At 33.3% G+C, this 16,932-nt stretch overlaps 1 protein-coding gene across 5 annotated transcripts in view; it reads right to left on the minus strand.

The window, feature by feature from the left end:
- LOC124352664 (COMM domain-containing protein 4) overlaps positions 1-16,932 on the minus strand; it is a 228,756-nt gene that overhangs the window by 7,225 nt on the left and 204,599 nt on the right. For all 5 annotated transcript variants that reach the window (XM_046802233.1, XM_046802235.1, XM_046802231.1 and 2 more), the window contains 4 exons: positions 16,344-16,376; positions 11,295-11,366; positions 8,799-8,867; positions 2,153-2,192 (listed from right to left, as the gene is read on the minus strand). In XM_046802233.1, the coding sequence (XP_046658189.1) occupies positions 2,153-2,192; positions 8,799-8,867; positions 11,295-11,366; positions 16,344-16,346 (184 nt within the window). In that variant the 5' untranslated portion in view covers positions 16,347-16,376. The remainder of the gene's footprint in view (positions 1-2,152; positions 2,193-8,798; positions 8,868-11,294; positions 11,367-16,343; positions 16,377-16,932) is intronic.

Below are 16,932 nucleotides of genomic sequence, written 5' to 3' on the forward strand. Positions count from 1 at the left end.
TTCTCTCTGCAATATCTCGTATTTTTCTCTGGAGGTATTATAAAAATCATATTTTAAATTTTTTTAACAAAAACATTTATTACTAAGTTTATACATTCAATGTGATTTCAAGTAAATATTTTAAATACGAAGTATACATTAGAATACAAAAAAATATATTTCATTTTGAAAACCGGCGAATACTAAACAATACAGTTTATAATACACTAAATAGTGCATATCTTCCTGCTGTTGCGATTCCTGAATGAAGATTAAATCAGTACTGTTTACATCAAAATGAGGTTGTAACAGATAAGTAAGTACTGTATACGACTTTGAGAAAGTACATATAGGCCTTATATTTTCACTGTCATCTCAACATCTGCAGACTCATATAAAACAACTGTATACTTTGTAATATGTCAAACTTGGAACACTAGGTTTAAGATTTAGGCTGACTATCTTCTCCAGTCACAATTATTAACCATTTACTCACAGAATTGATCCTTTAAACCACTAACCATCGTTGTTTTCCTATATAATACTTCCTTTTATATTTCCCAACTTCCACTTCCGTGCTTGTATTTTTCCCGTATGTTTTCCGACACTAAAAACTTCCAGTACTGATAAGACTCATGTTGTAGCAAAAGCTGATCAAAGTGACAGCTGCAGTATTGCCAATACCGACTGCTAAATCTGAAGTTTGCATTCTTCTATTCATCATTGTTATCCGGGCATAATGTATGCAGTAACCACAATTTAAATGGAAAACATTTTACACTTTCTTACAAAAGTAGTACATATAAGTAAAATTTAAAAAGTAATGTTATTAAAATAATGTTTACAATAAGCAATAATAGATTCATAGATTAATCAACTGATTCTGATTTAACACACTATACACACACAAATGGCTGTTTTCCATGAAACAGAAGGAGGAAACAGGATTTTTCCGGACATTTGCCATCGTTCAGTGAAACAAGAAAACAGTAACACTACGTTTCGAGATCTGCAATCTGATCTCTTCTTCAGGTAAGGAACTAACCTAATACATAATTACAAACTAGGTTAAAATAAACAAATCTTACTAAAGCGTTGTGGCACGCCTAAGTCAGGAATCACAACCTACATGTTGTTGTCAACTTCACTAACACTAAAGACATGCACTTAATACAAAACTATACAAAACACCAATCATTAAAACTAAACTACGGAATATTTTTGTCAAAACGTAGTGTTACTGAATTTTTGTTTTACTGAACGATGGCAAATGTCCCGGAAAAATCCTGTTTCATTCACAATCTTTCCATAGTCAAAAATATACTTCAAACAAAGAAACAGAAGGAGATGTAGAAAATAAGCTTACATCTTCTCCTCATTTTCAAATCGGTGATACATTTTAATCTAGTATGCTGTTAATAAATTCTATGGTAGATATAATCCTGCAATATTTTTGAATATCTAGTCATGTGTGAGCAGAGGATTGGAATAGATATTTAAAAATATTCAACGTATTAATGCTAATAGTGTTATTGGATGAAAATGATGCTAAGCAAAATGAACTATAATTAATTGTGATAATTAAACATAGTTTTAATTTTAATTTAATACAAACCATATTGCTTTGTACAAAAAGAGCATAACAATATAATTAAGTACTCAAATCGTGACAGTCAAGGCTAAAAATGATTTATCAACAGTAAGGTTTACCTTAAGCAATATATTTGACAATCCCCTACCAATAGGATGTGTAATATTTTTTTTCATGTTATCATTAACTGAGACTCACCTCTAAAATAAAATGAACTTTACGATCTTTGTAATTAAAGATTTAGCGACTAGCAACTTACATTTTATATCCGTTCATGATCTAAAAATACCTGCAAGGGACACTCCTTGTGGCAGAATTAACTTTGTATTTATTTTTCATGACGAGAAAATAAGGCATTATGTTTTAATGCTTAAGTTACTGGTTTTAATTAATGATATTTGATAATGTCGTTGCTACACTTTTCCTTGACTCTCAGCTTTTATTTGCAATAAACTCGATCAAGGCAACATCACACAATAACAGTTATAAGAAATATAAGGTATCGAATTAAATGTTTCGTCAACCCTATCCATCAGTACGAAATAAACTCTTAATTATACTTAAAACGGAGATGTAACTTACCAAATTTGGCATCTGATGTGAGTTTTTTGGCCTTTTCGTACTGTAAACAAAACATATGTGTTAACTAAGATTGCGAAATAAAAATAACGGCTTTATGTTACGTTTTCAAAGAAACATTCTGTCTACTCAGTTACTTTAATGTACCCAGTACAAGATAAGTTCTTTACCTGTAATATGTGACAAGACAGCAAATTTTAATCTGTTCACCTTTGTGTAGTTTTACCTTTAGATCATAATATCCTAGTTTTCCTTTCAGATTATCCCATTTAAATAAGAATACCCAGCAAAGAAATGTGCATCATGTCAGAATCTAATTAGTCATACACATTTCAAATATAATTAATTAAACAACGACAATTTACTTCGATGAACTGAAGCACAGCCCGTAAAAACTGACAAAAATCCAATTGGTTTCAGTAATTAATTCTTTCATGTGATTTAAAATTTATCACGCCAATTAATGCGTACTGTTTAGAGAATATTTGGACATAACCTATTAAAATAGCCAAAATATTAGTGGGATAATACTACAAAATAGACATGTATCATATTTCCTAGATATTTTCCATGATTCACATCCATTATTAAATTTGAAGTGTTGTTCACAGCGATAAATCTTCCACCCACCACTCCCTAGAAGGGCGCAATATTCCAGCCCTTCTGCCGTTGACAAACTGTGTATTGTGTTCGTGTTGTTCTGTGCATAAAGCGGCTTTAAAGCCCCCGGGATCCGCCCTCATATCACTAAGATGTCGACTTAACCAACAAAGGTTGTTTACTTTCAGAGGAATTCAATACTAGTGTTTGACCTTGTATTCTTCATAAAAGAACACATATACTATACTGGTGAACAGCGCCAGATACTTGGCTATTACATTAATCATTTGAAATGAGTTTATTACTTACAGAAACGTCATTGTAATGTCTCATAATTATATGTTTGCCGATGAACTGTTGGTAACAACATTTTGTAAAATAGTTCGCAAATTATATCAGTGGTAATGGAAAATTGCTAAACAAATTAAAAAAACAAATCTTCTCAAAAAGATTGCTGAAAAATGCACAAGTAACAAATACAGGATAAAAGTAAAGCTCTGTCTTAATTATTCCTGCCTATAATTTCTTGCAAGCAATTTTCTAACTTCGAATTTTACTTTATCTGAAAGAGAAAAGAAAATTAAACAACGCAACTGAAACAACGTTGTAATAACACAACACACTTATTCCCACATGGATGATAACGCACTGTTACATACCTCACACACCATAATATATTTTCACATCATTTGTTTAAATGAAATAAAATTATTGCATTTTTGACAGAGTAAGCATGTTAAGTGGAAAAATGCACAATTCCTAAGGTGGTCTAATCAATTAACTTTTAGTTGTGTAGTAAATAACTACATGTTTATTGATCTTTAATGTACCTGTTTCTGCGCATATGTACATAGGAAAACAATTTGCACATAAAATAAGAAAGTGATGCAATACGTACGTATACTAGCAGATTATTATTTTCTTGTGAGATAAAACGTTCATTGTAGCTAAAGGTGTCATAATTCTAAAGATAATATGGCTATCTTCATGTGTTTACTTGGACCTTGCATCCCCTAACTACGCTTGAAATACATTGCGTGTGTACATTTTACAAGGACATTATATTTAAATTTGGTGTGCCTCCCTACAAATTCTATTTATTTATGAAACACATTTTTGAAATGGAATGAAAGGGTTAAATAATTTCTTCAACATTCATAAAGATTTATAATTTTATTCAGACTGTAGTAAACAATTAATATTGGTGAATTTTAACGATGAAAGTTCCAATAATATTTAAAATGCATTACGTGGGGCACTTGGTTGGTGATTATTTATAGATTATACTTTTATTTCTCCTTGTGTTGTTAATTTACTGAAATTCCCATATTATTAACCTTCACAGGATATTCGGTTTACTAATTTATCAGTCTTCATTTATCTCGTTGATACCACGTTTCCTTATGAGCCCAATGTAAAAGTTACATTTTTTCCTTACTTTAAAATATCTAGTCATACTTTTATTATAGTATATTATTGTAATGTCATACATCTCAGAGTTATGCGCAAAATTTCAAGTTTTTAGGTCTTCGCGAAGTTGAAAATCGATCACAAAATTTGCTCTTAACACACCAGTAAGACAAAATACCAGATGTATTTAAAATGTATTCATCACACATGTAGCATATAGTGTAATCGTGTGAATTTCGAGACAGTGAAATATTTTAGTAATACCGTAAATTTGTGATAAACGCTTTTCCAGATGTATAAACTGTCTACTTATTTAGAAGAAACTGTAACAATTATTATGTAATGCATAAAAGAAAACATTAAACATAGAAAAAGCTTTGTTTACTTGTATATAAACATTACTCAGCTCTGAAATCTCATCACGTGGAGGCCTGTCACCCTTTGTGCGAAAGAAAAAAGATTAAAAGATCTGAAGCGTCTCGGTGGAATTGAAAGCGGAATTTTAAGTAAGCTATTTTCTGTGATTTGGCGGCAAAGGTAAATGCGTTAGGAGTGAGGCTCCGTAATTCCATCTCTCCTCCGCCCCGTTACAAAGGCGTTAGGATTGGATTACCTCACAGACGCTACTTGTCACTCTTGGTCCAGCGTAATCTGTACTGTCTTGTCTCTACACTACACAAGTACGTTAGGAGTGAGGCTCCGTAATTCCATCTCTCCTCCGTCCTGGTACAAAGGCGTTAGGATTGGATTACTTCACAGACGCTACTTGTCACTCTTGGTCCAGCGTAATCTGTACTGTCTTGTCTCTACACTACACAAGTACGTTAGGAGTGAGGCTCCGTAATTCCATCTCTCCTCCGTCCTGGTACAAAGGCGTTAGGATTGGATTACTTCACAGACGCTACTTGTCACTCTTGGTCCAGCGTAATCTGTACTGTCTTGTCTCTACACTACACAAGTACGTTAGGAGTGAGGCTCCGTAATTCCATCTCTCCTCCGTCCTGGTACAAAGGCGTTAGGATTGGATTACTTCACAGACGCTACTTGTCACTCTTGGTCCAGCGTAATCTGTACTGTCTTGTCTCTACACTACACAAGTACGTTAGGAGTGAGGCTCCGTAATTCCATCTCTCCTCCGCCCTGGTACAAAGGCGTTAGGATTGGATTACCTCACAGACGCTACTTGTCACTCTTGGTCCAGCGTAATCTGTACTGTCTTGTCTCTACACTACACAAGTACGTTAGGAGTGAGGCTCCGTAATTCCATCTCTCCTCCGTCCTGGTACAAAGGCGTTAGGATTGGATTACTTCACAGACGCTACTTGTCACTCTTGGTCCAGCGTAATCTGTACTGTCTTGTCTCTACACTACACAAGTACGTTAGGAGTGAGGCTCCGTAATTCCATCTCTCCTCCGTCCTGGTACAAAGGCGTTAGGATTGGATTACCTCACAGACGCTACTTGTCACTCTTGGTCCAGCGTAATCTGTACTGTCTTGTCTCTACACTACACAAGTGCGCTCTACTACTACGGGATGTACTGAAATTATTTTTAAATCACGAATAAAATGTATTATATTAATGATAAAACTGTATCGGTACAATTTCAGTAATTTTTTACCGACTTAAAAATTAGGAGGCCCAGGGATTATTTTATGATACTTAATCGAAATTGATTAATTATTTTAAAATCAAATGGAACCATTCTCTGACGGCCCCACTCCAGTTTTGTAAGGAGTAACTGAGTGACCAGCAATTCATTTTGAAAATCGAATACAGTAATTCACTGAATAAAGAATGAACAGCCAGATAAAAATTGCATAGATGCGGTTTCTTCATTAATGCAACGTTTCTCAGTGATAAATTAAACTTTTCGTGAGTAGCTGTAGAATAGCATTCTTGTTGGAGGCAATGAGGAATCCGTCTTGGAGTAACGAGTGAAACGTATTTTTCTGTGTTTTAGCATTGCAGATATTTGGATTTTCAAACAAACATCACATGGCATCTCATATCTCTTTGGGAAATGCCTCTTTCTCAGGAAAACTTTTTTGTTCAGCCAATGGTCCATCTTAATTTTTTTCAGGTGGCGTGTTTTTTCGTCTTTAATATACGTACTCTTCCATGAAATATAGTCAATTGCATCTGTTGGGCAATGTATGTTTCAAATTTCTTGTAGCTTAATTGTTTATTATTTCGATTTCTGGAATTCCTATTTTTTGCCCAGAGTCTCATAAACCAGTGTTTACTGCGGTGAACCATATGTATATGTGTAAATGTACAGACTTTGGAATAAATAAAATAAAAATAGAAATTTTGAATATAAAATCGATCATACATCAATCATAAAATGTTCATTCACAGTTATTGATAAATAACTGAAACATTATTCTGAATTATTACACTTGGATTGTGAATATATTAATGTAAGTTGCATACTGCTTTAAAGATTGTTAAAGCTGTGTTATAAATAACCGTTTCCTTGAAGAGACGCTAATAATAATATTGAACTATAAGATTGGCTTTAGTGTTTGGAGTGTTTGGAGGGTTTCTGAACTAAACTCAATTTTATTGAACAATAGTTAGATGACATTTTTAGATAGGAGCTGGTATTAAAATATACTTTGGAGACTTCTTTGTTAGCAAAAGAATCAAGAAGGCAAAGTATTTTTGAATTCCTAAATTAACATCTCCGTTGAATAATTTGCAATAAATATAATACATAACCAAGCTACGTGACTATCAGAGAAATTCCGAAATAAAACATGGTTTCAAGGAGTTTTCTCTAATGTTATAGTGTCTGGTATTGTAATAGTACCCACCAAGAAAAACTTTAAGACTGAAAAACCCCCTTTTAAATAGTAGTCATTTACTACGCAATAGTGTACAATGCAAATAAAGCCACAGATCCAATGTTAATTTTTAACATTTATAGCGTAAAAATAGTCAAATTGTGGTTTTAGAAGTTTCTAGTCTAATTTTTGAACTCGTCTTTGTACCAACAACGTCATTTCACCATAAATTAATGATTAAAATATATCATGTGGTATCCATGAAATATTATTGCTTAAATTGCCTATATTTACGTTAACGTAGCTCACCTGTACTTTTAGCTCATACCTTAAATTTGTTTATAATTGAAAGAATACGAGGCAGGAAAACGAAAACTCCCACATTTCAACACTCAAAAATACACAAAAATGGCAATTGGGGGGTAGGGGTAATTTTTAAAGATTTTAAAATATAAAGGTTATAAAGGTCGAGCCGTATCTCGTTTAAAAGTTTCTATGCAACGATCATTAAATTAAAAATGTCAAAGTTGTACGGTTTCACAATGTTTGCTGTTATATCGTCAAAAATTTAGCAATTCATAGGGGCACCAAATTAGTACTCTTTCTAAGAATATGTTACGTTTTACGTTACTTTTTAGTACATGTCCAGCTTTTTAAATAGTTCAAACTGAACTGCATCATATAGTCATTGCAGTGTCGGACCACACAGTGAAATTAATAATCCGGTGTGAATGTGATGGACCCACAGAGTTAAACTGTAACAATATTGAGCCAATTTAACAATAGTAGTGAAATATTAATTATAACACCCAATCAATTTAAATAAATAACATTAATGTTAATGATTCAAAAATCCTACCAACGCAGCATACATAGTTCAAGTATATATTATTAATATATTTTCATACTCTGCAATAGTAATGGAAATAATAGACAGACTAATAAACATTGTTTAATTAATTTATTCGTTACGAAGACGCTTAACAAATTTTAGTCTAAGGCAACATACTTCTTAAAATTGTGATGAATAAATTTTAATAAATTATTAAAATAATACAATTATATAAATTTAAAATTAGTTCTAATAATAGTTGTATAACATTAATTATGTTAGCCAGTGGGTAAAGCCATGGTTAGTGTTGAAAGGAAATGCTATCTGCGAAGATTTAAAGAAAAGTACAAGGCAAGGAAAACAGAAATAGAAGTGAAAATGTCTACACTGAAATGAAACAGCTGATTATTGAATCAACTGATAATACTACAGTATTGCGAGGTCTTCGTGAACGTTGTCTCGCTTGAAATCTATACGAGTCGCGTAGCTGCTACAACATTCCAGCCTAAACTTACCTCAAAATCATTTTTGAAGTTTTCGCTTAAAACACGTGCACTATTGTGTTCAGGTAATGTTAAAAATTTGACTGATTATCTGAATCACCACGTAGCAGGGATTTATAAAAAACATTGCTTTAGTACAAATTATTGAATATTGTCAATCACGTACGGTCTTTATCTGGGCTGTTTACATGTATTTTGGGTAGTTTTCTGATACTATCTCATATATCAAACTTTGGTGATTGCTACATTTATACTCCGCAGCTTTTAAAGTTGTTATTTTCATATACTTTTACAAATAGAAGTGACGTTTCAATAACAATATGAGATCTGTTAATAGTGCGTATGTGACTAAGAAAAAACATTATTTAAAAAAATAATAATATTAAATACATAACAAATAACTATCAATAATGAATACAGATATAACTGAATACAGATCATAACTGTTGATATTAAAGTCACGTGACACTGACTGGATAAGCCATGAATCTCACACAGACAAATATATAAACTTACATTTATCGGTGTCTCGCTCACGATGGATTCAGCCACCACTTGGCACAGCAGTTTCATTTTTATTGAGCTCTGAAAAACAATAAACACAATTGATCTTATACCATTCACATACAATTTATACTCAATCAAAAATTGTGTCCGACACTGGATAGTGAGACGATGTGAAAACATTAATGTGAACGTTCCGTTTCTAAAGAAGCCAATAAAAATATCTAAATAATAGCAGTGAAATAGTAAAGCTAGCAATAAAAATGGCTAGTCAGTTTTCATCTAACAACATATAGAATGTAAAATCATGGTTCGGATTCTGCGTGAATATGTAGGTCCCACAGTTCTTCTACCAATGGGCTTTACATGAACTACGACCAAAAAACGTATTTATTGTTAAATTATGTACAGAAACTAAAACGAGAAATACAACTGTAGTAAAATAATATTAACGATGTAATTAATCTTTTCCAACGTGATAAATAAATTGTAACCATATTAACAACCATATTGAAAACCATATTTGTTTTATTTCACACAGCACCGGCACTCGAAGCTAAAATATATATTGTATTATTCATATTATTATAATATATACTATATTATTATATATCCAGATCTTGAAATCTTCAGTCTCTTGTCTAGACTGACTATGTGCGTTTTTTTGAACGCAGAATCACAAAATTGTGTGTGATGTGTCTTGCTATTTTATTTTCTGTATATACTACTGAGATTCATCCTTCAAAAACCACATAGAGTCAGTCTAGATAAAAAAATGATCAAAATATAGATTTCAAGATTAGCGTCAAATCTACAACAAGGTGAAGGTACAAATTAAACAGAAGTTGTACTTCAAACAAAATGTATGCACATCGAACCAATAAAATTATATTAATAAAACTTTCAACATTTTTGATATTTTTCAAATATTTTTTGTTTCTCTATTTTAAGGATACCACTTAGAAATTATATATTAATTGTATCGAAACTTTAGGACTGTAATGTTAATAAACCATATACAGCGCTGAATAATTAAAAGCATTCGCCAAAATTAACGTCTCTACCTGAAGGGAAGAAGGAGGTAATTTAAACTTACAAAACATTATTTCAGACATGCACAGATCAAAACAACATTGCTTATGATCTGCGAATACAAACGTATTATTTAATACGGTCATTGAAGATTAATGTTCACTTGACCATCACCAACGCAACGTTTGTTTGTTCTACGCTTGACTAATATTGAATACTCAACATGGCTGAGCAGTCAAACTTCAAAACATTGTGAATAATACTCTCTTTATTTAAAAAAGAAACAGTCACAATTTAATTTCACTTTTTGTTAATTGATTTACATTTTTACGTAGTCTTACATTTATTTAATGTTCGAAATAAAAATAAATTCACGTTGCAATCAACAACCATTAATGAGTATCAATAAAGTAAATAATTACAGTCAGTACTTTCAAAAAATGTTATTTTTGATGATTTCCTCTAAATGAAGACGTACAGTATTATATTGCAGCTTCATTTCTGTTGGTTGCGTTAAGCTCTTTGTCAAAAACCTTTTTACATTCATAAAGAGAATTGCCTCTGCCCACAAGCACTTTTGCTACCTAGTGTTTAACCCTTATCCAAATAAGATCAGGAAATAATTTCACGAAGTAATGTTGAGATACTATTCAGCTAGATTAGAGTACCTTTCTGGGTAAAAGCATTGATACAGACGTTAGGAATTATTATGGCTGTAAAGTCCATTTTGAATGTAATATTACTTTTAATGTAAATATTGTTTACAGTAATCAAAATTAACTATTCATTCAATACAACTACATACGATGTATTTCATACTTCGTACAAACCCTTCTCATTTATTATATTTACTTATGTTAATAAAGTTGCTTTGCTTGATTTAATCTTTTACTTTACGGCTCCCTTAATCACTTGTTTGAGGTCAGAAGATAAGGAACTAAGCTCAAACAGAAAAATGAAAGCAACCTACTGTTGATACCGTATGGTACGCGTATATGACCCAAGACCAGCGACTTCATTGAAATTCGAGGCAATTTGTTGACGTTTGCAGCCATTTCAGTTTCATATCTATGATGATCGTTTAGAGACTTGAGATTCTTCTCTTATTAGTAAATTTAATAAAGTAGACCAACATATTGTAAATATTTACACTTTCCGTGTGAATATTTTACTGGTTATTTTGTAAATTAATTTTTCTGCGAAATTCGCAAGTTCAGAGCTTGTAAATTAATAAATTGGAAGCCATGGCAATAAACCTATGAGATTCAAAAGTACGGTAGGCAGAGAACTCACCCCGACTATTCTATACCCAATGGAGAAAAAAAACCTTAAGAAAAATAACTATGTGTAACATCTACTCATATTTACAAATGAGTTTTGCAAACAAAGCGAAATATGAAAGAACGTTATGTTACAATATTATCCTTTAACACATTTTAATTATAAGCATACTGTCCATTAATCCCATCAACTCACCGTTCTGGCGAGTGTGTTGATCTGAGCTAGAATCCAGTCCGGACAGTCGCCATCCCCGCAGAACCGGAACCTCTGTAACACATTTACATATTCCAATAGTACAACTATTGATAAGAATCTATATATATATATATATATATATATATATATATATATATAAATGAATGTTTGTGTGTTTGTCCTTTATAGACTCAGAAACTATTTGACCGATCATTATGAAAATTTGTATGTACTGTATATGTATTTTTCCACGTAGAAGGTTTATATGCTATGCCCATTAATGTAACTCACCACCAGGAGGCGCTGCAAAAATATATAAGTTATCAAAGCGCCTGCACATTGTAAACTACAATTACGAGATAGTTGTGTATAATAACCACTACAATAACACTATGTGAAGGCGCTAAGTTTTTATGGATATTTGTCTTTCAAATGAATTTATGTTTGGCCTTATAGCTTGAATGTTAGACCACTTTATTATTAAGTACATGTACGTGTACAATGGCTATAAACCTACACTTTAGGCAGATTTTCTTGATAGTGTAAACAAGGTAAACTCTACAGTGGCGTTGACAATATAATTCACTTGAACCAGAAGCGCTCATACACGAGCAAAGCTTACAAAAAGCGTGCGAAGCCGCGGGGAACAGCGCTAAACTCCTGATTTCCACCTGCCACAAATTTGTTAGTGATGCGTTATGACCCCAATGGTAGTTGATGTGTGTCCGATTGTGCTATGAACAGTGCTTTAAAGAGTTCTTTCTAACTGTATATCTTCCTAAGAATATGGGACAAAAACTATGAAAATTGAAAATGAACGCGAGTTGAAAATAGTGCACTTAATTTCGGTTTTTAAAAAGTTATTCAAACTTCATTTTGGCAAAATAAACAATTAAAAATGTGAAAGGCTCTGCCCATTAACAATGTATATAAAAGAAAATGTAGGGTTTCGTATGAATAAGATATAGCGCATACTGATTCAGCAATGTATATTTGTATGAAATGAAATAGGTTTAGGTTTTTACTGTATGATTGAAAATGGAACACGTTTTAACTAAAACTCATGGAATAGTAACTAAAACTTATCAAGAGTTTCTATCATGTTTTAGAACATAACAACCAAGCTATAAACTTAGATTGAGTCGTTTCTGCAATTTAACTTGTGTATGTACTGTGTTAGGGTAGAATTCTATAAATTTAACACTTCACCTTTCTTTTACCAGCCCTCTTTTTACCGAGTTTTCCGTCATTAAATAGTTTACAGCTTTATTAACTCTGAGGGCTTCAACATTCATAAAATAAATCTTTTCGTTAAATATTAACAGGAAAAGTAACAGGTTGACACAAGTATATACTACAAGAATACTTTCCCGGACGCTCTTACACTCAAAATACCCACTAGGGAAAGTGCTCATCTCTATAGTTATATTTAAAAAAAACCTTAGCAAAGTTGTAACTCCTCAAATTAACAGTTCATTACTGACAACGGAATGTAAGCAGAAGCTTTGTAATGTAATGAACTATGTCTTCCTTAAAATCCATGGTACATTAAATACCTGTTTAACTGTTTGGTTAATTCCCTGACTAGAAGATTGCGCATACTCTCTCATCAGCGTTTGCCGGTGTCTATAGCTTATTCTCATGTAGCAGCCAGCCCTTATTGTGTATCAGAACGGCCATTAACTAGAAGCATCACTTAAGAAAGTTTTGACAGGTTGACAACTGATTTGTATTTTGTTTTTTTTCTAGCTTTCTTATAACATAATTCTCTCCAACACTGTGATGTCTTAATATTAACTCTACTTATTATCTACGCACTATAACTAGCCTGACGCGGCCTTTAGTGAAATATAAATAAATTTTCTATTGCGTGATATCTACATACAGTAGGAAGAAAATATAGTGTTTAAATCGCAAACAAAATAAATCGATAATATTATACTGTACAACTTTTACGTGGAGAATGTTACATTGTTACCCTAAAGTTACATTGAGATATTATCTTAATTGTCTTAAAGATATTAAATAGGCTGAGTTTTATCAACCAAAAAGGAAAAAATGAGTCTTTGATCATTTAGATGTGTCCAATAAGAATGTCTCTAATTCATAGTTGGCATATTAATTATCCTGTAAAACTTCGTACCGATACACTGAGCTCTGTGTGGATTATTCGTTGTATTCAACAGACAATACCGACTTTAGTTTATAACAAAAGTGCAGTTACAGTGACATGTCATGTGACCTACCAATGCAGAATGGATTAAGCAATTACCACATGTCTGATAGTTGTTAATTGCCAACACTCGCATAATGTAGAGGGAGATTATTTCACATTCAAAGTCCATTTGATTAAGTTAAAACCTTTGAGACTTTATAGTTGAGCAATTTCCTGGTGTAGGGTGATACTGACACACCAGCGTATATAATACAATGTTGGTTATGAGGAAATAATTATGACAACAGTTCTGTATTTCCATAACTATAACTAAGGCGGATATAAACTATATGTTGGAGAAAGCCTCTTTTAATTAAAATAAGTCTTTGATACGTCCCACTGGTGATTTGAGGCTGTAAGCAAACTTATTTGATTTTCAGCTAATTAATGACAGACATCTAACCCTTTCTTACAATATTGTCTTTTACTCAATATAGTAAGATAACGTAACAGTTAACTCTGATTGGTTGGAACGTAGAATAGAGGAGGCACTGGTTATGTTCTACTTTACTGCACTTATCTATAAATACTATTCCAGATCATTATCTGGAAGTTTTTAGGGGGAAATTAGTATAAAGCTATAATAGTTGTAGCACACACAACATAAAAGCGGCTAGAGAATAAGAGGAGAACGCGCCGCGCCGCGCCGTCAGTAGTTCTACCTGCCGCGACTCGGCGCACTTATTTAATAACCTTAATTTTTATATCTAACACCATACACTATTATGGTTAAATGAACTGCTTTCGAATGTTCAAATTTTAGTAAATTTCTATTGAAGAAGGAGAGGCCGATTTTTCTGCATAACCTAATGGCCCACAAGCTTGTGCGAGGCTCTTATCTCACAGAATTAATGTTAAACTTAAACACAAAGGATATGTGTTAAAAATAAGGATAAGTGTTAAAAACTACAAAGGATATAATACATTTCTCGAAATGTCTTTGTAAAGTAACTAAATGAATAACCACTATTAACAATATGATTTTTCGGAGTAAAAGTTTTAACCCCTTAAGGAAATTTATTGTAAATTTGTACAATTTTTGTTTCTTTTGTGAAGCAATAAAATTTTTTTTTGTATCGCTTTAATCGCTATGGAATTAAAGGTTACACATGATTACTGTTGTTACATATACATTCATGAACCCAATAATTGTAAAATGGTTTGCATTTGTACCGGTTTCATGAAATGATGCAGTGGCTGGTGAAGGGCGGAGAGGGCAGTTTATGCCAAACACAAAAATGTAATAATGCTTAATACCATAAAACTATTCTTGTTTTTCTACACGTAAAATTTCCCTCACCCTATTAATTATTATTATTCCAATACTTAGAGTAACCCGTAGGCTACTGTATTCATTAAATTACTTTCTTGCTCGGTCATATCAGATATTTTTTACAACAGAACAAACTATGTTGGAGAATCACATCACAAACATTCATAAATAGCTAATTAATACAGAGTTTAAACAGAATAAGTCGACAAAAACGCTCATACTTTCAAGAATTTATTCCGGAGTGCCTAGATGGGAGAATAACATATACAACACATACACGGCTGTCCCTGAGTATGGCCGGCATTTCACACAGATATCACCTGTAAGCGATGTTAACTAGATGCGAGAGTAGATATACAGCCACAGGCAAGGCTGTCCCTGAGTATGGCCGGCATTTCACACATACCTTACATGTAAGCGCTATACTAGATGCGAAAGTAGATACTTAACACAGACACGGCTGTCCCTGAGTATGGCCGGCATTTCACACAGACCTTACCTGTAAGCGCTATACTAGATGCGAAAGTAGATACTTAACACAGACACGGCTGTCCCTGAGTATGGCCGGCATTTCACACAGATATCACCTGTAAGCGATGTTAACTAGATGCGAGAGTAGATACTTAACACAGACACGGCTGTCCCTGAGTATGGCCGGAATTTCACACAGACTTTACCTGTAAGCGCTATACTAGATGCGAGAGTAGATACTTAACACAGACACGGCTGTCCCTGAGTATGGCCGGCATTTCACACAGATATCACCTGTAAGCGATGTTAACTAGATGCGAGAGTAGATATACAGCCACAGACACGGCTGTCCCTGAGTATGGCCGGCATTTCACACAGATATCACCTGTAAGCGATGTTAACTAGATGCGAGAGTAGATATACAGCCACAGACACGGCTGTCCCTGAGTATGGCCGGCATTTCACACAGATATCACCTGTAAGCGATGTTAACTAGATGCGAGAGTAGATATACAGCCACAGACACGGCAGTTCTTGTGTGTAACTGGCATTTCATACAGATCTCAAACAGTATGTATGAGTATCATTTTACACTTAACTCTGAAGTAAATACTCGTACATTAATAAAAAAGCATGGGAGAAACAGGTGGAATTTAAAACGCATAATAAAAGGAGAGGTATTTAATTAAAATTAAAAAAAACATTAAAATAATATAAAACAGTCAGATGTAAATAATTTTTACAAAGGTTTGGGGTTGAGGTTCTAGGGGGTCTTTGTCTTATTTTATCTAGGCCACTGTCAACCAAGATTTATAGGCAAACCACAACAACAAACTGTAGCTGGAGCTGTGCTGCCTATGGATGTCACAAATTGCATGACTTGTCTGCTGAAGCATTTCACTAATGCTTAAGTAGCGTGTCCCATTTATAATTGAGTCTTCATAAAAATTATGCTTTTGGGAGTAGGATCCAAAAATTGTCCTAAACTGCAATTTCAATATCTAGGGAAAGATTTTGCGCTTTCATATTTGCCCATGATTAAATTGTACATATTGGTGTACGATTTATAAAAAAATAAATTAAAACTCACCATTTTCTGCTATGGCGCCTTATACTTTCAAATCTGGAACAACAAAAATGTAATATATTATTATTACAGAACACGCAAAGAAGGATGAAAACTATGAAATTAAAGCTACCGCGATATTGGATCCTTAAAATTATGAAAAAGCAGTTCTTATGCTCGTGGCCCTTCTTATTTCATCTGTGTCCTATGCAACTCCTATGGAACACTAAACCCACTAAACCGGGGTTCATTTGTTTGCGAACCGTCTTATTCCACTCCTCGGAGACATGGTTTGTTCTTTTCTCTAGAATATGGTGACCTGTGAGGAGATTCTGTGTGCCACGGTCCTTCTCTCATCTGGACTTAATAGATTTACTCCAAAGACAACGCAGTACATCCCCAACATCTATTATAGCATTTTTACACGATGGTGTTATTACAGTGGAAACTGCCATTGCTGAATACTCCAATTCTGTTCAATCGGATGACTTGAGTTGGCAGCCACCCGGTTGAACAGACTCAGTTACTACGGGAAGCGTGCGTGCTCCATCTGTGTCAGCGTTGCTATCACGATTATGTGACTAAATGACAGTTTTAAGTGATAACTCATAAA

The sequence above is a fragment of the Homalodisca vitripennis genome, chromosome 1 (assembly GCF_021130785.1).
Source record: "Homalodisca vitripennis isolate AUS2020 chromosome 1, UT_GWSS_2.1, whole genome shotgun sequence".
Lineage (NCBI taxonomy): Eukaryota > Metazoa > Arthropoda > Insecta > Hemiptera > Cicadellidae > Homalodisca > Homalodisca vitripennis.